The sequence below is a fragment of the Pipistrellus kuhlii genome, unplaced genomic scaffold, assembly GCF_014108245.1.
Source record: "Pipistrellus kuhlii isolate mPipKuh1 unplaced genomic scaffold, mPipKuh1.p scaffold_m20_p_19, whole genome shotgun sequence".
Taxonomy (NCBI): domain Eukaryota; kingdom Metazoa; phylum Chordata; class Mammalia; order Chiroptera; family Vespertilionidae; genus Pipistrellus; species Pipistrellus kuhlii.
In genome coordinates, this window is record NW_023425504.1 from 20,643,670 (window position 1) to 20,667,254 (window position 23,585).

General features: G+C 39.2%; 1 protein-coding gene across 4 annotated transcripts; it reads left to right on the forward strand.

Moving 5' to 3' along the window:
• Nucleotides 1–14,471: 14,471 nt before the first annotated feature.
• C1GALT1C1 (C1GALT1 specific chaperone 1) lies at nucleotides 14,472–19,213 on the forward strand. 4 transcript variants are annotated; one of them, XM_036443462.2, is made up of 3 exons: nucleotides 14,474–14,636; nucleotides 14,921–14,960; nucleotides 16,710–19,213. In XM_036443462.2, the coding sequence occupies exons 1-3, from the start codon at nucleotides 14,631–14,633 to the stop codon at nucleotides 17,669–17,671; spliced, it is 1,008 nt and encodes a 335-aa protein (XP_036299355.1). In that variant the 5' UTR covers nucleotides 14,474–14,630; the 3' UTR covers nucleotides 17,672–19,213. The 4 variants fall into 4 exon arrangements, with proteins under 4 accessions (XP_036299357.1, XP_036299355.1, XP_045439512.1 ...); XM_045583556.1 differs by having other exon boundaries at nucleotides 14,939–14,960; XM_036443463.2 differs by lacking the exon at nucleotides 14,474–14,636 and adding an exon at nucleotides 14,662–14,680.
• The last annotated feature ends 4,372 nt before the right edge of the window (nucleotides 19,214–23,585 follow it).

Below are 23,585 nucleotides of genomic sequence, written 5' to 3' on the forward strand. Positions count from 1 at the left end.
AAACAGAGGTGGAACATTCATACCCTTTCTAGCAGGCAATTTAGCCAAACAAAGCAAAAACTTTAAATTTGTACATAATCTTTGACACAGGAATTTTGCTCCTAAGAATTTATACTAAGGATGTAATCAGAGACATATACAAAGATGCGAGTACAATGGTGTGTATTGCAGCATTATTTATAATGCCAAAAACTTGAAAACAATTTAAATATACAAAATAGAGGATTGGGCCCCAGCCTGATTGTGGTTCAGTTGGTTGAGCATTGTCCTGTGCACCAGGAAGTGGCCGGTTCAATTCCCAGTCAGGGCACAGGCCCAGGTCCCCCAGTCGTGTTGTGTACAGGAGGGAGCCAATCAATGTTTCTCTCTCATTGGTGTTTTTATCTCTCTCTTTCTCCCCCTTTCCCTTACTCTTCCTGAAATCAATAAAAACATATTTATTTTAAAAATAGAGAATTGGGCCGGGACCGGTTTGGCTCAGTGGATAGAGCGTCAGCTTGCGGACTGAAGGGTCCCAGGTTCGATTCCGGGCAAGGGCATGTACCTTGGTTGCGGGCACATCCCCAGTAGGGGGTGTGCAAGAGGCAGCTGATCGATGATTCTCTCTCATCGATGTTTCTAACTCTCTATCCCTCTCTCTTCCTCTCTGTGAAAAATCAAATAAAAAATATGTATATATTAAAAAAAATAGAGAATTGGGAAAATAATTCATTCTGCATCCTTATGATAGAACACTATTTTTATATTAAAGTAATAATATACATGACTCTTTAAAGACAGGAAAAATCTATTTCTTGTTGAGTGTAAAATTTTTTGTTTAAATTTTATGCATAGAAAAAGATTAAAAGATATATTCTAAATATTGAAAAAATTGTTATCTCAAAAAGATAGGATTACTTGACCTTTCTGAGCTACATATTCTAAATATCCCACAAAAAAACATTATTTTTTAATTAGAAAAAAAACAAACTTATCTATTTTAAAATTTAATATTCCTTAAGAAGGAGTGTTTGTCAAAGAGGAGTGATATTCCCATCTTCTCCTAAAATAGCCATTTATGCTTTTGTATTTATAAGTGTATCTAACACATAATTCTTTTGACTTCTGGTTAGTAATTTCTTATGCTATTAGTTGTGTTTTTTTTTAATAATTGTACATTCATAGAAGGTTTCAAGAAATGTATAGTGAAATCCCATGCACTCCTCAGTATCTCCAAAGTTTAGCATCTTATACAACTATAGTGTAATGCCAAAACCAAGAAATTGACATTGGTATAATCCACAATGCTTACTCAGATTTCAACAGTTATGCATGTACTCATTTGTGTTTGGGTGTGTGTGCCATGTGGGTGTTTAGTTCTACATACTTGTATTACATGTATAGCCTTGTGTAACCACCACCCTAATCAAGATATAGAATATTCCTATCACCACAAAGTTCCTTCAGGTTTCCCTTTCATAACCAACTTCAATCTCTGATTCCCTAACCCCTTGAAATCACTAAACATTCTTCCATCTCTATAATTTCATTATTTCAAGAAAGGTATACAAATGGAATCACACAATATGTAACCTCTGGGGATTAGCCTTTTTCACTCAGCACAACTGTCTGGAGATTCAGCCAGGTTGTCATATGTATCAATAGTTCATTCCTTTTTCTTGCTAAGTAGTATTCTAAGGTATGGATGTACCACTTTATTTAACCATGGATCTTTTGAAGGGCAACTGGAATGCGTCCAGCTTTTTGCTATTACAAATAAAACTTCTATGGGCATTCTGTACATTTTAACTATTTTTTTAATTCTCTACGTATATCACCCAAGAAAGCCTCTTCCTCCTCTATACTAGGACTTGTTGAACAAATCCATGTTTATCTTACTCATACTTGTACAGTTTTGTGAGAAACAAGATAGATTATGAAAAGAACATGGAGTTACACTATATTTTTTGCTTTTTACTTTTCTTGCTCTTATGCTTTTTTGTTTTATTTTATTTATTTATTTACCCCCTCTCTCCAACTGGTCATTAGTGATTTTTTTTCTCAAGAAAAATTATTTTAAATATGATGTTACATGCAATGAACATTAATAATCCTTTCAAGAATAAAAGGATTTAAAGTAAAATAAATTACCAAAACTAACATAGTATGATATCACAAAAGTTGTAGGAAATACTAAAACTCTGCAAATAACAGGATTACTTATATTATATTCTAGAATACTTTCCCACTCTGGTTCTATTTTAGTTAATCAGTTTATGTTGTTCATTATATTCCACAAATGAGTGAAATCATGTGATATTTATCTTTCACCAACTGGGTTATTTCACTTAGCATGATGCTTTTAAAGTCTATTTTGTCGGATACATTGCTACTCCAGGGTTTGTTTTCTTTTCCATTTTCATTGAAAATTTTTTCCATTCCTTCACTTTTATCCTGTGTGTCTTTTGTTTTGAGGTGGGTCTCTTATAGACAGTATATAGTTGGGTCATGTTTTTGTATCCATTCAGCTACCTTACAGTTTTTGATTGGAGCGTTTAATCCATTTACATTTAGGGTTATTATTGAGAAGTACTTTATTGTCATTTTAATTCTGTATAGCTAGGTCTCTGTCTCTGTTTCTTCTTCTCAGCAATCCCTTTAGCATTTCTTGTAATGCTAGCTTGGTGGTAATGAACTCATTTAGTCTTTTTTTTTTTTTTTTTTTTTTTTGTCTGGGAAGCTCTTTATTTGACTATTTTGAATAATAGCCTTGCTAGATAGAGTAATCTTGGTCTCAGATTCTTGCTTTCCATTACCTTGAGTAATTCATGCCATTCCCTTCTGGCCTGTAGAGTTTCTCATGAGAAATTAAGTGTCAGCCTTATGGGAACTCCTTGTAGGTAATAGTTTTCTTTTCTCTTGCTGCCTTTAAATTTTTCTGTCTTTAATTTTTAGCATTTTAATTATGATGTGTCTGGGCATGGGTCTGTTTGTGTTCTTGTTTGAGGTTCTCTGTGCCTCCTGTACTTGTGTGACTTTTTCCCTTACCAGGTTAGGGAAGTTTTCTACCATTATTTCTTCAAACAACTTCTCTATTCCTTTCTTCCTTTCTGCCTCTTCTGGCACACCCACTATTCTAATATTGTTACAGTTCACATTGTCCCACAGTTCCCTTAGGCTGTCCTCCTGTTTTTTTCATTGCTTATTCTTTTTGGTTCTATAATTGAGATATATTTTCAACTCTGTCTTCAAATTCACTGATTCGATCCTCAGCTTCCCCTAATCTGCTGTGTATTCTTTCCAATGTGTTCTTTATTTGTGTTATGTAATTCTTTATCTCAGACTGTTCTTTTTTCATAGTTACTATATCTTTTTTATACTGTTGAGCGGTTTTAACATCATTACTCTGAACTCTGTTTCAGATAAATTTCTTATCTCTGCTTCATTTATGTTTTCTTCTGAAGAATTCACTAGGTCTTTCATTTGGGGGTTGTTTCTTTGTTTCCTTATTTTAGTTTTCTGTTTGGGTTTGTGACTATGTTTTACGTAGATCCTCTATACTTCTTAATCTCTAGTGCAGGACAGTGTTAAAGACTGGTTTTAACTAATTTGATCTGGCAAGGGCTCAAAGCCTCCAGAGACTGCCTCCTCTACAAATAGGATTCCTGACTTGAATTGCCCCCAGGCAATCATCCTCAGGTGTGTCTAGAGTTTTTTCTTCAACAGGGTGGGGCAGTTACTTCTGCCTGGAGGCTAGTGGCCTCAGGGCAAGGTGTTTTCCAATAGGGTGTGTCAACTGTTTTTCCCCCAGGCAAGGCAGATGTCTATGTGGAAAAGAAGTCCTCTGCTGCATGAGGTAATAACTCAGCTAAGGAAACTTGGAGTGTCTGCCTTCTGAGCTCTATCTGAGTCTCCAGTCCTGGGTCCTGCTCTCACAGTTCCAGTCTACTTCACCCTCCTTCTGCCAGAGCACAAGGTAGGTGGGTCCACAGGGAATTTTTGTGCCACTCCCAGCAGACAGCACCCCACTGCTTTTCACAGATAGATGTTATGTGGGTACCCTCCTCAGTTTGGTGCTCTCTGCTGGGGAGCCCAGCTTCAGGATTAGATCCCACAGTTCTCTGTGGCACCCGTCCCACAGCTGAGATGTCTCTCCAGGACTTCAGTTGCTGTCTATGGGTGCCCAACTAGCCCTTTCTAGTCTCCACCCCTCCTACCAGTCTCTATGTGGTCTCCACCTTTGGTCCTTGGGCATCAGGGTTATTTGCTGTGAATTTTCCATTGATTATTCAGGAAGCCTTTCCACATTTCAGTTGTTATTCCAACTTGTTCTTTATTTATTTTTTACTAGCTGTTCCCGGCCACATGTTGCTGTGGCTCAGTCTGGTTAAGTGGAAAAAGAAAAGAGAAAATGTACGTTTCCAATATGTTTAATTTCACAATGCTTGTGGGTATACAATATTTTTTGTTGTTCCATTGTCTGTGCAGATGATATAGAGATTGTCTGGTTTGCTGACTTTGGAACACGCAACATATAATTGTCCATGTGAGAAGCAATCCATGTCTAGATCTTCACCTTTGAAAGATCCTGTCAAGGTTGTTGCTTCTATGACATTGCTCATTGATTTTTTTACTCCAAGCTATGTGCCGTTGCAAAGCTTTGGCTGGTTGATATTTCACAATATGATAATTGGCATGCCGATTTTCAGTTCATGCTGTGGCATCCCTGGCAGATTGAGTGAATTCAAAAATTCTGTTAGGTAAGTAACCGCTTCATCTGCTTCCACAACAGTGTCAACAGACTTGTATGTGACTACCTCGCTTTGAATGTTAGACTGAATAATATTAAGTTTGTAGATGTCTTTGTTTTTGGCCACAAGAATAGCTTGTTCACTCAGCCAATCGTGATTCTTATAATTTGTTTGAATATTGGGAAATACTTTTTCAACCAATTCTTCTTTTGACGTCACTAAATTGCAGAAGTTATGAGGCAATGAAATTTGTCCTGAGGTCAGATCAACCGGCACCTTTCCGTTCCCAATTTCCAGCAATTGATGTGAGAATATCTCAGCTGACGGATGATTTTGCAGCTGGACACTCATATTTGTAGTAAATTTTAATGTCAATGTTCTATTATCTTTTTCTATTTTACAGAGGGAGTTTTATGTGCACATTAGCCTCTAGACTGCATGGTAGGCATTCTGTAATTTCCACTGTTGTGTTTGAGAAATGCTATTGTTGAATCCCTATGGCTGACTGGAGATTTACCTATTTAAAAGATTGTGGGGTTTTATCTATTTAAAAGGCTGCCCCACACATCTTTGGAGCCCAGACACCTTTAGGAGTTTGTGGCGGGGGAGCCCTAGCTGGTTTGCCTTATTGGATAGCGCATCAGCTTACAGACTGGAAGATCCCAGTTTTGATTTGGGTCAAGGGCACATGCTCGGGTTGTGTGTTCGATCCCCAGTAGGGGGCGTGCAGAAGGCAACCAATCAATGATTCTCTCTCATCATTAATGTTTCTATCTCTCTCTCTCTCTGAAATCAATAAAAAGATATTTTTTTTTAAAAAAAGAAAAAGCAATTGGCAATATGAATTACCTGGAGGTACTTATTTGTTTAAATGAGTTAATTATGTTTGGCTGCGCTTTGGTGGAGGGGAACAATTACTTCCTATATTACTGGATCAACTGGAAAACCAAATCCCAAACTGTCCCTTGACAAATGCCCATTCTTCCAAACATGAATAAAATATGTTGGACATATAAAATCACAACAAGGGATAGGCACACACTCTGAAAAGATCATTGAAGGCCAGGGCCCAAATTTTAAAAATATTTGGGAGATTCAGGAGACACTATTAGAACTGGTTGAAGAACTGTTCAATGATTGTAAAACACTTCACTGAGTTGGCTTAGGGTGATCAGATAAGAATTGTAGCACACAGGAGTTGAAGAGGGAGGGGAAGGCAGGTGCAAAATACCAGGGCCTAGAGGTCAGGAGTACTTGCACTGGTGGCACAACTATCCTATATAATAAAGAGGTAATATGCAAATTGACCATCATGCCCTCACAAGATGGCTGCCTGTGACCAGGCTGGCAGAGGCGTTAGTGAGGGATGACCAAACAACTGTACAAGCAGGCTGCATGGGATGACAAGGCTGGTGGGAGGGGTTAGTGAGGGGTGACCAAACGACTGAACAGCAGGCTGCATGGGGTCACCAGTCTGGCGAGGGCGCCATGAGGGGCTATCAGGCCAGCTGGGGAAGGAGGCAGTTAGGGGTAACAAGGCTGGTAGAGGGGGGTAGGTGGGATAGCAAGGCAGGCAGGTGAGCGATTGGGAGCCAGTGGTCTAGGATTGTAAGAGGTATGTCTGACTGCCAGTTTAGGCCCCATCCCTGGGATCAGGCCCAAACCGGCAGTTATACATCCCCTGAAGCGTCCCAGATTGGAGAGGGTGCAGGCTCCCCCACCATCACTGTGCACAAATTTCATGCACTGGCTTTAGTATTGTATATCAAAATAAAGCTGCTCTGGAGTAAAGGGACACCAAAAAGCAATCATACAAAGTAGTTTTCACTTGGCCATACTTCTCTCACATGCCCTACCTCTTACTGGAACTTTTGTAGATTGGCAAGCTTCCATGCTCAGGGTTCTGTTTTAGCACATGCTCTCCATCACTACCAAAGCTGTTTTATAAATTGGTGCCATTTTTAAGGACTTGGAATCTGTACTATGTCATGAAGACACAGAGGTAAAGATACTGCTTTTTGCTAAGTGGAGTCTATCAGCTTGTGAAACCTAAAATCCAAATTCAAAAATTCAAATTTGGTGACCTGTAAGACAGGGACTACAGGCCCAGGTTGGTTGTCTGAGGAAAGGCATCTCCTTTATGGTAGAGAAGTGAACTATTGGCTGGGTAGGGAGAATGGAGAGGAAGGAATAAAGGAAGTACAGCATCAGCCTCTGGAATTGTGAAGACACCTGCAAAATGCTTTCCCTAAGGTGCTTGGAATCAAGTAAACTAATTCAAGAAGCAAAACCCTGCCCTTTTTCACAGGCTCTCAAAATGCATATTTCAGCCACCACACGCCCTATGTAGAGAGAGGCAAGCTGAAATCTCATTAGAATGTGGAAAGGCTGTGACCAAGAAGTCCCTATTCTTCTCCAACCTGAGAAGGCAGGTGAGAACTGACATGATCCAGGTGTGTGTCCTGGGTCTATGTTTCTCAAAGAAAAAGGGACCATGGTACCCAGGGTGCTGACAACCATATTTTACATCAACCAAATAGCTGAGAAAAGTGCTGTTGCCAAAAACAGGATAGGTGAGAGCAAGGAAGGGCAGGATTGCTTTAAATAAGCAGGTTAATGCACTGAGCCCTCAATGGCAACTTTAAGTATGACCCTAAGACAGTGGTCGGCAAACTGCGGCTCACTAGCCACATGCAGCTTGCAAGCCATGGTTTGCTACTCTGTTGACTAATGACTTTGCTGACCACCCTTACCAATAAGTTTTGACTTCAGGTTAAAGACATTAGTACATTATTAAAATGTTTTTAAGTGTTTTTCCCTAAGGCAGTGTTCGCTCATTTTAAGGCAGTGTTCGTCAACAGAGCAACCACTGCCCTAAGAGGCCAGAAATCTCTTTGACTGATCACATTCAAGCCTCCCATTATCAAGAACACAACAGCTGAGCAGCCAATCAGAGCATTAAATGATAGTGGGCAAAGGCAATGACTGAATTCTGTATAGGATTTGCAGAAGGAGCCATCTGGGACATTTTGGTGTTATACAAAAATTTGTGATGGGAGGATTTGACCCTCTCCTTCAAATCTGGATTATAAAGAGCATATCTATTCTCTTCTGTACTCACCTGGAGGTTCATGGAAGGAACAGGTAAGTCGGGTCTTCCTTCATAATAACTCCAGAGTTTTCTCCCCAGGCAGTATATTATATAACATAGTTGAGGCTTTAGACTCATTTAAGACACAGATTCAAATCTTAACTTTACCACTTATTAGCTGTGTGAGCCTAAGAAATTTAATTCTCTTCTCTGAATCCCATCTGTAAAATGAGAATTAATAATAATTACACAATATTGTGCAGTTTAAATGAAATAGTATATACCAATGCCTGATACCTAGAACTCAGTAGATTATTATCCTATCTAATAAAAGGGTAATATGCAAATTAACCACTACTCCGCTACACCCACAAGCCACACCCACCAGCCAATTAGGAGCAAGTATGTAAATTAACCCAACCAAGATGGCTACAGCCATAGAGAGAGCAGGAAGGAGGCTTGGGTTGCCCCAGTGATGGAGGAAGCCAAGCTTCCCACACACCCTGGCTGACTCAGGCCTCCGCTTAAGGCTATAAAGCTTCAATTATAGAAGATAAATAAATCCCAACAGAAATGGCTGCCACCAAAGAGTGAGCAGAAGGCTTGGCTCCGCTCCAGGCTACAAAGTTTTAATTATAGAAGATAAATAAATTCCAGATAACCAAGGCCTCTGCTTGAGTTGCCGGGGTGTGTGTGGCCAGCCTGCAAACCACCACAGGCCCCTTGCCCAGGCCACCCTATGCCCCAAGGGAACCCCCACCCTGATCCGGGACACCCTTCAGGGTAAACCAGCTGGGCCTCACCCATGCACCAGGCCTCTATCCTATCTAATAAAAGAGTAATATGCAGATTGACCATCACTCCAACACACAAGATGGCTGTCCCCATGTGGTCAAATATCCTGCCCCCATGTGGATACAAGATGGCCACCACAAGATGGCAAGCAGGAGAGGACAGCTGGGAGGGACCAGGCCTGCAAGGGAGGGCAGTTGGGGGAAATCAAGCCTGCAGGGGAGGGCAGTTAGGGGTGACAAGGCTGGCAAAGGAAGGAAGTTGGGGGCAAACAGGCTGGCAGGGGAGCAAATAGACATCAATCAGGCTGGTGGGCAGAAGCGGTTAGGGGCAATCAGGAAGACCAGCAGGCGAGCAGTTGGGAGCCAGCAGTCCTGTATTATGAGAGGGATGTCAAACAATAAAGATTAAATTAAAAATATAATAAAAATGAAAACAGGATGAGGCTACCTGCACAGACTGTGGTTAACTGTACAAGACAAAAAAACAGATCTCTTCAACAAAAAAATATCAAGGCAGGGTGGGGAGAGTGAAGAGAGGGAGAGAAACTAGAGACAAAAAAGAGACCTTTGAGACACAAAAATCAGTCACAATGTGTAGACTATTTGGAGTTTTATTATTAAAAATAAGCATGATATTTGTGATGTTATTGGTAATTTGAACACTGACTGGATGCTTGGTTATAGTAAAGAATTATTGATTTTTAGTTGTCTAGTGGTATGGGAAGGAGGGTTAAGAAGCCTTTATCTCTTATAGATACATTTTGAAATGTTTGTGGATGAAATTACATGATGTCCTTAAGATGCTTCACAATAACCTGGGAGGGAAGTAGAAGTGACAGAGATGAACAAGATTGGCTTTGAATTTACATTAAAGCTTCCCAAAAAGTACATATAGTTTCATTATACTTTTCTCTCTATTTCTGTATATGTTTGTAATTTCCCATAATAAAGTTTTTAAAGGAAACAATACCTAGCATGGTGCCTGACCTACTGCAAACACATAATGCATATTTGTTGGCAGATAAACGAGTGTTTTGTTTTGTTTTTTAAAGTTAAGCTCTCAGACAACCATCAAATGGAAAAACATTTTTGAACAGGACTGTAAACATAACTATGTCTGAACACACAAATGAGATTCATTTAGGGACCAAACTATACTCAAATGGAAATAATAATGCTCAGATAAGGAATTTGTTTATTGAAAATGAAGAGTTGTGAAACTCTAGGCAGAATAGGTACATATACCACAGGTACTTAATGTTGGTAAATACAGAAGACATTTTTAACTCTCCAAAAAGATGTTATGTAGAAAACAATCCAACTTAGATTTTCTTCAATATTTATTATTCCAGTGAACTGTTGTAGAAAGCCATGTTCATTTCCCAAAGGCCTTCCTTGTGGTTTTGAAAATTTGAGCACTCATATGCAAGTGAAGCGCCAATTACTAGATATTAATCACTTCTCATGCTGAATAATGCATGTACTTGGCAGGAGGGCTTTACCAAAAATGCAGTGTTGTCAGTTTTGAATGCAATTCTGCTTTACCTACTGGGTACATAAAAGCAACCAAACTCAAAAGTAACCCTCCCCCACAAGGTGCAGATTAGTGTGTTTAGTGAATTGTTTAATGCAGGTTACTGATATAAGATGTTTATTTTATGCTTACTATTTCACTACATGGATGCACCATAATTAATTCAACCATTCTCTTATTGATGGATATTACCTACTTGTGCTATTATAAATAACAATGCATTTGCTCTATACATTAAGCCTTACATTTTAGTGCTTTAATTTCTGGGTGAGAGATCACAAGAAGTGGGTTTGCTGGGCCAAAAAGTATAAATATTCTTAATTTTAACAGACATTAATTGCATGTTATTTTTCTGTCTTATATACAGTGCATAGGCTGCTCATTAGGTTATCCCAAATGTTCTGTCCCCTGAATTACTTTTCTCCTAGTTAGTTTCTTTTTTTAAATTTCTTTTTAAAAATTTCCAATTACTGTGTTTCCCCAAAAATAAAACATCCTCTGAAAATAAGACCTACTTACAGGTTTCCTTCTGAGTTAAATATAAGGCATCCCCCGGAAAATAAGGCCCCCGCTAGGCTCTTGTCAGAATGAAAATTAATTTACCTTAAACTGGTCGCTAGGGCCGCCCCGACTGGCATCTAGCAACCAGTGACTTAACGCGGAGTCCTGACATCACTGCTGTGTGGAAGCGGAGCTGAGGTCAGAGTGAGTGGTGAGCCGGTGAGCACGGGGTGGAAGAGAGGAGGAGACTTTCGCAGATGCCTGTAGAAGAACAGGAGGATTACAATGGTCAGAACGTGACCAAGGTGCTGAGTGCTGGTCTGTCTCTGCTGACACTACCTGATGCTTGCGGCCGCCCTCATGATGACTGAAGGTTCTCAGTCAGTGCCAGACCCTGCTCCAGCCCAGATCCAGGCCCCAGCAAGCCCAGTGACAGTCCCCAGGCAGGCTCCAGGGGGTAAATGTCTGATAAAGGGGGGATGTCTGGTGAAGGTGTTCAGTGGCACAGGAGTGGGGGGAGGGGGATCAAGGATCAGAGGGGGCAATCAAAATGACACAGGAGGATCAAAAGGGGTTACTATTGTACAATCTTTCCAATATGATTGCTATGGATGAAACTGCAGTGTTTATGGACCAATTATCTCAAACAATTGAACAGCAGGATTTCTCCTCAGTGTACATTCCCTGCACTGCTTACGAAAGTGCACATGTTTCCTGTATTTTGGCAATTCATCTGGATGGCACTAAAATCCCACCTTTAATCATTTCTAAGGGCAAGAAGGAAAAGATTGAATGTGTTTTGGGCGTTTTTATTCTTGAAACTGAAAAAGCCTGGGCCACACAAGCAGTTATAAGGAAGTGGGTCAATTTAATGCTGCTGCTTGTTATGCGAGGGAGCCAAAGAGGTCTGATAGTCTGGGATGCAGCCAGCACTCACCACGCTAAAGAAATGAAGACATTTCTTCATGAAAGAAAAATAGATCAGATAATGATTCCCGCAGGAATGACGGCCTATCTCCAGACTCTTGATATTGCAATAAACAAGCCATTCAAAGACAATTTGCACATGGAAATTAATGACTACATTGAAAATAGAATGGAGAGAAATCAGCGTGGAAACTTTGTGAAACCTAAACTGCAAGAAGTTGTGACTTGGGTGAAGAATTCATGGGAGGAAATCACTGACAGTTGCATTGCAAATGCACTGTGAGCAGGCTACCTTGACAAGAAGTACTCATTTAAAGACAGTGCTATTGCTAAACATGAGAGATTTGGTCCACTGATTCTGAAAGAAATGGAGTCACAAGAAATTCACCAGGAAATTCAGGAATTGGATTGTTATGATGATGTTCCAGAAGATGATGACATGATTGTCATTGAATAAATGAGTAAATTCTTGATACTGTAGGATTCACAGTTTGTCTGGTTTGTGTTGACAACTACCGTACTACCATACCATGTACAGGTAATAAATTTCCTTTATTTTCATTTAACAATAAATGTGTACCGTATTCTTCTTCATGGAAAAATAAGACATCCCCTGAAAATAAGACCTAGCGCATCTTTGGGAGCAAAAATTAATATAAGACACTGTCTTATTTTCGGGGAAACAGGGTAGTATATATTCAACATTATTCTGTATTAATTTCAGATGCAAAGTGGTTAAAAAATCATGTACTTTACAGAATGGCTCCCCCACTGTTTCAAGTACCATTTGGCCCCATTCATAGTTATCACAATATTATTGACTCTAGTCCCTATGTTATAATTTACATATCTGTGGCTATTCTGTAACTACCAATTTGTACTGCTTAATTCCTTCACCTTTTCAACCAGGCCCCCAACCCTCTCCCTCTGACAGCTATCAGTCTGTTCTCTATATCTATGAGTCTGTTCCTACTTTGTTTATTTTTTCATTAGATTTCACATATAAATGAAATCATATGGTATTTGTATTTCTCTGTCTGACTTACTTCATTTACCATAATACCTTCCAAGTCCATCCATGCTGTCACAAAAAGTAAGATCTCATTATTTAAAGGGTATTTTTACTGGTTTCTCTTCCTCTTATCCATATTGTACCTCAAATTTTAAAGTTCCCTCTATTATCTATTCTTCAAATTCAAAAATAACAAATGCTTATTATAACCAGTGGAACAACACAATACAAGGATGTACTAGTAGTATAAAGACAAAACTAATCACCCATACCTGGACTTTCTGATGTAATAAATAGTAACAGCCTGCTGAGGAGCCTCCCACGACTCTCCTTGCTCATGCAAACAGATAAAAAAAATATGTGTACATATATAAAATTTTGTTTGCTTTCACCAAAGTATAATCATACTATACACATTATTCTGCAACTCGTTTCACTTAACCATGTACATATGTATATATATGATGTGAAAATAGGTAATATACATTATTTAACAAAATATAGGGAAGATACTCTGCAGACTTACCAGTACTAAAATTGGTTTTTGTATCCCTTTAAAGAACGTAACATGCCCTGACCAGTTTGGCTCAGTGGATAGAGCGTTAGCCTGTGGACTGAAGGATCCCAGGTTTGATTCCAGTCAAGAGCACATACCTTGGTTGCAGGCACATCCCCAGTGGGTGGTTTGCAGGAGGCAGCTTATTAATGTTTCTCATCAATGTTTTTAACTCTATATTCCTCTCCCTTCCTCTTTGTAAAAAAATCAGTAAAGTATATTTTTTTAAAAGAACGTAACACCATTTTAACTGTTTATAATGAATTGTCTTTCTTCCCTGCCAAGCTGAGAACTCCAAAAAGGGGGTTGGGGTGGCTAATTTTGTTCATCACTCTAACTCCAGAATTTAGTGTAGTGCTACCAGGATACTAAATGCCTAAAATCTATTTGTCCATTGTTTCAGTGCTTCTTGAAAACTTCCAACTACAGAATTTGTGCCTATCTGCCACAAAAAAATAATTTTAAAAGGCAGATAACATGTTCAGGGGAGAGTTCTGCACTTTTAATTAGGTGACCTGGCTTCTAATCCCACCATTGCCTTTAATTTCTCTGTAACCTTTAGGAAGTGCCATATCCTACTCCTGCTTCCTCTTCTGTAGCTCTAGCATTCATTAATTCCACAAATATATATTGTCTACTACTAGCACTAGGCAAACTACTCGTGATGCAGTGGTGCAAATAATAGCCAATATTTAACGAATGCTTACTTTATGCTTGGTCTTTTGCTGATGAAATCATATGCACCATCTCATTTAATTTCCTATGAGATAGCACTACCGTGATATTTTCCGTAGTTTACAAAGAAGGGGCCTGGGGTATAGCAAGGTGAAGTAACTTTCCCAGCATACCACAGCCAGTGAAGACAGGCTTGGATTCCAGACTGAGGCTTCAGATGCCATTCCAATAACCACAGCGAATCCTTGCCCTCATAATTTGATAACTATTTCTCTGCCTTGCATTTTCGTCCCAGCCCAGGAGTACCGGGCTGAGCACCCTCTGTTAATTAGCGGGTGCGATAACGTCGGCAAAACCTCAGAGAAAACATGAACAAATTTGACACTAGCTAGCACTGCAAGAGCAACGCTCTCGCTAGTTATCCCAAGCTCTCGCAGCTTCCTCGCTGGGAAAGTGATGCGGTAGGAAGCATAAGCAAATCAGACAAAAGCAGGTCTCTGCGGAGGTCCCATTGGGTACCGAGCAGCGCGCAGGACACGCCAGCAGGATGCGCTTCTCTAACCCCGGCCGGGGGCGGGGAAAAGAGCGTGCTGCGTGCGCGCCGCCCTTCCCCCTTCCCGGGCTCGCCGCCTCGCGCCCCGCCTTCCCGGCGTCCACTTCCTGGCCCTGCCCACTTTGAGCGAAACCAACGAGAGGACACCGCCTACGTGTAGAGCAGCCCGGCCGAGAGCAAGAGCATAACCGAGGGGCACGAGAACGTGAGAGAAAAGCCTTGTGCAGCTGCTCTTTCCCACCCCTGAGTCTTTCTAGATGCCGGTGAGTGCCTGGGCATCAGCCCGCACCCAGAGCGACCCCCAGAGGGACCCGCCCCCGCCCCTCTTTTTCCGGGGTGGCCGGGCCCTAGCCTACTCCCAGCATGCTCTAGGCGGGGGTTCCCCCGCAGGTGCAGTGGGAGGAGTAGTTGGGGGTCAGGGGAGAGATACTTAGAGCCACCTTCCTGGAGGCACTTCTTGGCCCTTCAGTGGGGTCTTAAGGTGACCACTTCCCTCTCACTTCTGGTCTCCATTTAATCCTCCTCCCTTTTCCATATTCCACTCCAACTATCTTCACCTGAAAAGATGCATTTCAAAAGCCACTCGGGTAAGATTTGCTTTATTTGTGCCCTGCGCCGTTTTAAGTTTCCCTCTCCTCTGTACCAAATATCCCATCATGTTCATCTCCAGTGTAAATTTTTTTGTCTCCCTTAATAGAAAAAATACCTATTCCTTAGTGCAAGTAATACATGAGTAGTATCCCCATAGGAAGAATTCTGACATACATATGCTATTATCAAGCTGGGAGACATGTGAATTATCACATATTGGCCAGAAGATGAAATCCCAAAATCTTATCTAAATTATAGAGTGCATCTGACAATTGTAATATTAGGTAGAATTTGTTTCCTGTCAATTCTATTTTCCTCCTTAGAGCTGTGTTTATTTAACAACTTCTGTGGGTGACACAAGAAACCGTCCTTCCTCTTTCCCCACCTCCCACCCCCACTAAGGAATTACATCTGCCAAGCTATCCCACACCTGTCTTTCTAATAGAAGTCAAAGTCCATTTCCTCTGGAAGAAAATCAAGAGATGGTTTGCTTGTAGCTATATAGTAATGTGTGCAAAATAGCAATTGTGGTTAACAAGTCCAACATTTTTTTCATTTGTAGGAAGACAAGGTTATTCTGTAACTTGTTTATTAAGTTATCGATAATATGAGTAGAAGCATTGTTGAGATCATTATTCTGAAATAGAGAAAACACATTAAACTGCTGTCAAGAGATCTGATTTCTACTTCAGTTCTATCATTGACTATGTGACTTTGGGTCAGTTACTTGAACTCTTTTGACCCTCTGTTTCCCTATCTGTAAAATGAGAAATAACATTAAGTAGCTTCTGAGACCCCTTTCAATTTTAAGAGTCAAATGGAAAAATCTCAGTAGCTAAATAGAACCATTTCTTGTGGAGATGGGGGAGGAGGAGAAGGGAGAAGATTGGGATCATCTCAATAGTTGTATTTAATGTTGGCTTTTCTTTTAATTTCTAATTGAAATAAAAATGTGGACCTCACCCCTTTTACTGCCCTCCAAAATAAGAAAATGCCTTGGGAGGAAGTAAAATGGTCCTTAATGGTTCCTAGATATGCCTATATTGACTGAGTTCTTATGCAAATAAATTAACTATTTTCTTTATGGGCTTTTATTGCATCTTTTAGTTGGGATACTTACTGGAAACCATTTAGTCTTAGGAACAAAAGGGTAAATATTAACATATATGTGTCAATCTCAAGAAACTTGTTTTAAATATACTCAGAACACCTAAGGACAGTAGCCATCAGTTAAATAAAGCCGAAGTTGAGAACAAAAAATGCCAACGCAGATAGCATTGGTGATTTGTCCGTTGTTGGTGGTATTATCTGTTCAACTGAAAGTTTTGATATAAAAGTCTATTTATATCTGCAGAGGTATTTAAATAATATAATGCAAACTTACAAAACAAACTTCCTTTAAAGGGAATTATAAACAGGTAACCTATGTAAAATTGGTTTCTCGGGTTAATGCTTTGATTTAGTACTTGGTTAATTAAGTCCCCATAGATGAAGTACCAAAATAACCTAGAAAAATTCTACTGTCTAGAAGTGTTGCTACAAAGTTCCAGTTTATACTGAACAGTATAAATTGGAAGCTCATGATTTCTAGACTCCTTGGTACTATATGCAGCTAACTTATTTCAAACTTGGGAACCTTCTTTTATTGTTGAGCAAAAGATATTTGTATAAGGAATACCAAATCAAATCAGTAGACAATATTTTTCTGTTAAGTATCCTCTAAGAATTTTTTTTCTTCTTTATAGGAAAAATGCTTTCTGAAAGCAGTTCATTTTTGAAGGGTATGATGCTGGGAAGCATTTTCTGTGCCTTAATCACTATGCTAGGACATATTAAGATTGGTAATGGAAATAAAATGTACCACCATGAGCATCATCACCTACAAGCTCCTAATAAAGAAGATATCTTGAAAATTTCAGAGAAGGAACGCATGGAGCTCAGTAAGAGCTTTCGGGTATACTGCATCATCCTTGTAAAACCCAAAGATGTGAGTCTTTGGGCTGCAGTGAAGGAGACTTGGACCAAACACTGTGACAAAGCAGAGTTCTTCAGTTCTGAAAAGGTTAAAGTGTTTGAGTCAATTAACATGGAAACAGATGACATGTGGTTAATGATGAGAAAAGCTTACAAATACGCCTTTGATAAATATAGAGACCATTACAACTGGTTCTTCCTTGCACGCCCCTCAACATTTGCTATTATTGAAAATTTAAAGTATTTTTTGTTAAGAAAGGATCCATCACAACCTTTCTATCTAGGCCATGCTATAAAATCTGGAGACCTTGATTATGTGAATGTGGAAGGAGGAATTGTCTTAAGTATCGAATCAATGAAAAGACTTAACAAACTTTTAAGTTTCCCTGAAAAGTGTTCTGAACAGGGAGGGATGATTTGGAAGATATCTGAAGATAAGCAGCTAGCAGTCTGCCTGAAAAATGCGGGAGTGCGTGCAGAAAATGCAGAAGATTCTCAAGGAAAAGATATATTTAATACCAAATCTGTTGGGCTTTTTATTAAAGAGGCAATGGCTAATAAACCCAACCAGGTAGTAGAAGGATGCTGTTCAGATATGGCTGTTACTTTTAATGGACTGACTCCTAATCAGATGCATGTGATGATGTATGGAGTATACCGTCTTAGGGCATTTGGGCATATTTTCACTGATGCATTGGTTTTCTTACCTCCAAATGTTTCTGACAATGACTGAGAAATAAAATAAGAGCATGTTATGATCACTGTATAGGACATATTTTGTCATTTGTAGTAACAACTACATATCCAATACAGCAGTAAGTTTCTTTTTATTTCTCTTTTTCCGTTTGGTGACACTGGTTTAATCACACATTAAAATTTAAATAGGGAGAGTTTTTTCCTTAAAACATATATGAAAATTTCAAACATGTTGGAAAGAAGTGTTTTAAGAATAATTTTGCAAATCAGGCATATATTTATAAATTAAGTGATAAATTCTAAATTATGAACATTAAAATCTGTGGCACATATTTTTGCTGACTGGTTAAAAATTTAACATGCCTTTTTAGCTTTCTAAGATATACAAATGAATCTCTAATTGTTAGTTTGTGATTAAAGTAAAACTTTTAGCTATGTTTCCGTTACTTCTAATGTTGGTTTATGTTGTAAGTCTCTGCAAGTGCCAGTGATTTTGCTTTCTCAGAATACACAACCAACAAAAGAAATGTTCTCAACCAATGTAAAAGTGGAAGTTGACATCTATCTTTGAGAGAAAAATTGACAATTAATAGAGTAATAATCTAATGGCATTCCTCAGCATATGCAATTTCAATGTAACTCTATGTACTTCTCTATGCAGATACTGAAATTCAAGTGCTGACTATGAGGATGTAATGCCATTTAACTGTGTTGTTTCCCAGTTAACCTCTCAGCTGTCTCAGTCAAACTATATCAATTTAAATTTATTTACTTTTGGTGGGCAAATGAGTTCTGTGGAAGTCTCCTTTGAAAAACTTTTGGCAGTTGGGCAGTTTCACTTAACCTGAGTTGAGTCTTTCCTAGTTTTGTTTACCTATTCAAATTTTGAAGTTTTCCCCCATGTTCATGGTTGCACCATATTCCAACTGATTTTGATATGGAAGCCTTAACCTCACCATTCACCTTGGATTACCATACAAGTTGCCTAATTTCAATGGCTACCCAGAAGTTTTATCCAGTGGTGAATACAATAGCTCCTATGCTTATAAATGTATGAAATAGGTAGTTGGAGCTGATTTGTCTTACAATTGGGCCTGCACATCCTCTATTAAATTAGATCCATAAGACCCCATAGCATGTGAGACCATGAAATTTTAGAGATCAGTATTTCCTATAACTGGGCTCCTGAATTCAATGGTCTCCCACAGCTTTTGCAAATCAGAATTTCCACAAGAGGACCTTGGGCTTCAAATTATTGATCATCAGAGTAGTGTGTAAAAGACCTTTTGTTTTAAATTATCTGATTTTCCTTATTAGAGATTTTTGTTATAATGAAGGGTTATTTTGAAAAATAAAACCCCTTTATCAAGCAACCTAATATGTGGTCTCAGATGCAATTACTACAAATCAAATCATGTTCACTGTGAGTCCAATGATAAATAGTATCTCACTGATTAAAACACCCAAGTTTATGAGTGCCACCTTGCCCCTAACACCAATATATTAAATGTTTACTATATCATATTTGTTTACATTAGTGTATCAATGTATATTTGTAATAAATATATCAGTGAATGCATTCCATTGTTTGATTTTCTAATAGGTGCTAAGGTAACAGTTGCTTTAAACCAAATTGATGCTCTTGATTATATTTTTATACATAAGTATTTCTTTATAAAATGTTGTTTGTCTTAACATGCTGTCTCTTCGAACTTATTTGTACCCATTCTTATAGATAAAATCTGAATCTGTCACATAGAAAATAATAGTATTGAGGTCATGGTTGCATATTTGATCACCAGGCATTCAGTAGCCAAAAACTGTAACTTTAACCCCACCATTATTTGGGGGGAGAGTTGTGGAAGAATGAAGTCTAATGGAAACTGATCATGATTGTGAATATCCTATATAATAAAAGGCTAATATGCAAATTGCCTGAACCACAGAGTGACCTATCACTATGATGCTCACTGACTACCAGGGAGCAGACACTCAATGCAGGAGCTGCCCCCTGGTGGTCAGTGCACTCCCATAGGGGGAGTGCCACTCAGCCAGAAGCCAGGTTCACAGCTGGCAAGCGCAGCAGCAGTGACAAGGGAACAGGCCTAAGCCATCAGTCAGACATCCCCCGAATGCTCCCAGACTGAGAGGGCACAGTCTGGGCTGAGGGATCCCACCCCCCAAGTGCACAAATTTTGTGCACCATGTCTCTAGTATTTTGCATATGGCTAATGACTAGCATATTGGACAACTTGGGTATAACAGAATCCAGAAGTGTGAGACCCATTGACTGAGATATGAATGAGAAAAATTTGAAAATTCTAAAAGTTGTATTTATCTATCTGGTTGTATTGAATACAATGAAAACTGCAACCTGACTTAGCAGGCCTCAGTCCATCTCCTTACACAGGTTCAATGACTAGATCTTCCTTCTCAAAATTAAAACATTGAATTTGGAGCAATTTACTTTTTTTTTTTTTTTTTTTTTTAGCTAAAAGATTGCTTGTGTCGAATCTGATTTATAATGCCCAGATTTTTCTGTAATGCATTTATTTTTGGTAAAATTAAATACTTTCATTTTTAGAATGTTTGAATTGTAGAATAGACACCAGCTGGTGAAAGGTAGGGTACTCTGATAAAGCAGGACATATGAGGCTTGATACCTGAAATTCACCTGGCCTGGAATTGTCACAGGCTGTTTGAGTTAGAGCAGTGATTCAAACAGATTGCTGGGCCCCACCCCCAGTTTCTGACTCAGGTCTCCAGTGTCCCATGTCTAACAATTTCCTGCTGATGTTTATGCTTTTGATCCAGAGACCACACTTTCAGAACCATTGCAGGGAAGGACAAAATTCCTCAAGAGAAATGTGCCACATTTTAAGATACTGTGAAGAATAGAGGTAAAGTAAACCCTTACCATTACTGTTATATATGGAATGTACACCTAACCCAAATCCATGACCTTTGAGTAAATCACCAGGGGTACTTTGCACTTAGGTCAAAGTACAATCTATAATAATAAAAGCATAATATGCTAATTAGACCAGGGAGCCAAACAACCTTCTGGACTTCATTCTGGATGAAGCAGCAGTGGCAGGGCCCAGGCAGGGGTGGTTAGGAGTGATCAGGTAGGCAGGTGAGAAGTTAGGGGCAATCAAGCATGCAGAGTGGTTAGGGGCAGGAAGGCAGGCGAGCAGTTAGGAGCCAGTGGTCCCAGACTGCGAGAGGAATGTCTAACTGCCAGTTTACATCCCCCAAGGTGTCCCAGATTGCAAGAGGGTGCAGGCTGGGCTGAGAGACACCCCCTCCCCTGTGCACAAATTTTGTGCACTGGGACTCTACTACAAAAAATAGTACAATACAAACAGGGCTTGGCTCTATATCTGGTTACTAGATATGTATACAGGGGAAACTTGAGTACAATATCACCTCCCTACTGAGAGGTTTGGACATGTAACTTTAAACCTCTCTGATGAATAGAGTAAGTCTATTTGTGATTATATAACTTATTTATTTGAAATTATGACAGGCAGGCTTACAATAAAGTTAAAAACTATCCTAGTTATAACAGCACTGGTGACTTGCACAATCTATTCATCTGAGCCAGTACTAAAGTAGTATGATATACACCTACCACCCTGAGTGAACTGTAAAATTCATCTAATACCAAGCTCATTGAACAAGTCAGGTTACTGACATATGTAGTCTTTTGATTCAAGGCATCTCAGAAAGTCTCAAAATTGTGCATCCATTCCACTGCAGATCAGTGATGTTAGTTTTATCCATGACCACAATGAAAGGTAGCTTGGTTTTGTACAAGATACTGCAGACATAGAGCATATTGTACAGGAAGGTCACTGGGTTGATACGTCTTGATGTGTCCATTACATAAGTGACAGTGGTTGGAAATGAGGATGCAAAGAGATTAACTGAGGTCACTATGCCACCATTGTACCCAAGTCCACATTATTTCATGACTTCTTTATACTTCCCAGTGTCACAAATACCATTATCAGCAGGGAAGGGAACTTCATACACATATCTGTCCAGATTGACCACATAAGATGCAGAGCTTCAGCTACGCAGGTGTCCTGTGAGCCTCTCAAAATAGCTCCATGAAAGCAGGAACCTTGTCAAACTCATTTTCACTGTATCCCCAGTACCTGTATTTCAGCTAAATTGATGACAATTACCAAGCAGCAAGATGTTAAATGCTCCTATAATGCATTTAAACAAAGCCATTTATGGAATGGAAGATTAAGGACAAATATGTGATACCTTGATTAATAAAGAAAATTTTAAAAAAATAAAATAAAATAACCCACCTATTTGCCCTTTTTATTTTTAATTTTTATTTTTTTAATTTAAAAAATATATATTTTATGCAATAGATGCTGTCATTTTATATTTTTATTTTTTTAAAATAAATCTTTATTGTTCATATTATTATAAATGTTTCTCTTTCCCCCCCTCCTCCATTGCTCTCCTCCACCAGATTCCCACCCCACCCTCTGCCCTTTCCCCACCCCTCATTGTCCTCATCCATAGGTGCACAGTTTATGTTCAGTCTCTTCCCACATCTCCCTCTCCCCTTTTCCCCAATAATCATCAGTTCACTCCCCTTCCATACCTCTGATTCTATTATATTCAACAGTTAATATTGTTCATCTGATTTTTTTAATTTCCTTGGTTTTTAGATTCACTTGTTGATAGTTACGTATTTGTTGTTCATAATTTTTATCTTTATTTACTTTCTCTTCCGAAAGAACCCCCTTCAGCAATTCATATAATTCTGGTTTGGTGGTGATGAACTCCTTTAGCTTTTTTTTTTTTTTTATTAGTGAAGCTCTTTATCTGACCTTCGATTCTGAGTGACAGCTTTGCTGGATAGATTATCTTTGGCTGTAGGTTCTTACTAATCATCACCTTGAATATTTCTTGCCATTCCAGTCTGGCCTGCATGGTTTCTGTTGAGAAGTCAGCTGACAATCATATAGGTGCTCCTTTATAGGTAACTACCTTCTTTGCTCTTGCTGCTTTTAATATTCTCTCTTTGTCTTTTGCTCTAGGAATTTTAATTATGATGTGTCTTGGTGTGGTCCTCTTTGGATTCCTTTTGTTTGGAGTTCTGTGCGCTTCCTGGACTTGTAAGTCTAATTCTTTCACCAAGTGGGGGAAGTTTTCTGTCACTATTTCTTTCAGTATGTTTTTGATATCTTGCTCTCTCTCATTTTCTGGGACCCCATAATTCTGATGTTGGTTCGCTTGAAGTTGTCCCAGAGGTTTCTTACATTATCTTCAATTTTCTGGATTCTCTTGCCTTCTTGCTTCTGCAGAAGAGTGTCTTCTGGCATGTCCCAAATCTTTGACTTGATTCTTGCGATCTTCCATTCTGTTTTTAGGACTCTGTATAATATTTTTTTATTTCAGACAATGTATTCTTTGTTTCTTGTTGATCCCTTATTATTTCTTGTTGATCCCTTATTATTTCTTGTTGATCTCTTATTATTTCTTGTTGGTTCCTTATTAATTCTAGTTGATCCCTTTTCATATCCTCATAGGTCTTTTCAACCTTTTCTAGGAAATTCTTGAAAAACCTTATAAGTGTAGATTTGAACTCTATATCCAGTCGCTTTTTGTCCTCCATTTCTTTCGTTTGTGATCTATTTAGTTGTCTCGGCATTTTCGCAGCTTCCCTGATGGGGCAGAGTTTCAGGGTGGAGCCTGCAAGCTTGGCTTCCGTCAGCCCCGCCCTATGCGGCTCCTGCGTCTCAGGGTCCTTCAATACTCACTGCAAGCACCTCTGAGAGAAAGGTGCCCTCGATTTTCGCCTGCTACCAAACAGTCTATGCTGTCCCCCCAATGAGCCCGGTATTGGGGTTCAGTTCAGTTGGAAGTGGAGTTGGAGGTGGTGTTCAGAGCAGTCTTTTGTCTCCTTCCCGCCAGGGCAA

Excerpts from the sequence above, each read along its gene's own strand:
- C1GALT1C1 (XM_036443462.2), top strand. Across the intron at positions 14,961-16,709 it reads GCATTTCAAAAGCCACTCGG|GAAAAATGCTTTCTGAAAGC; the intron begins GTAAGATTTGCT and ends TCTTCTTTATAG.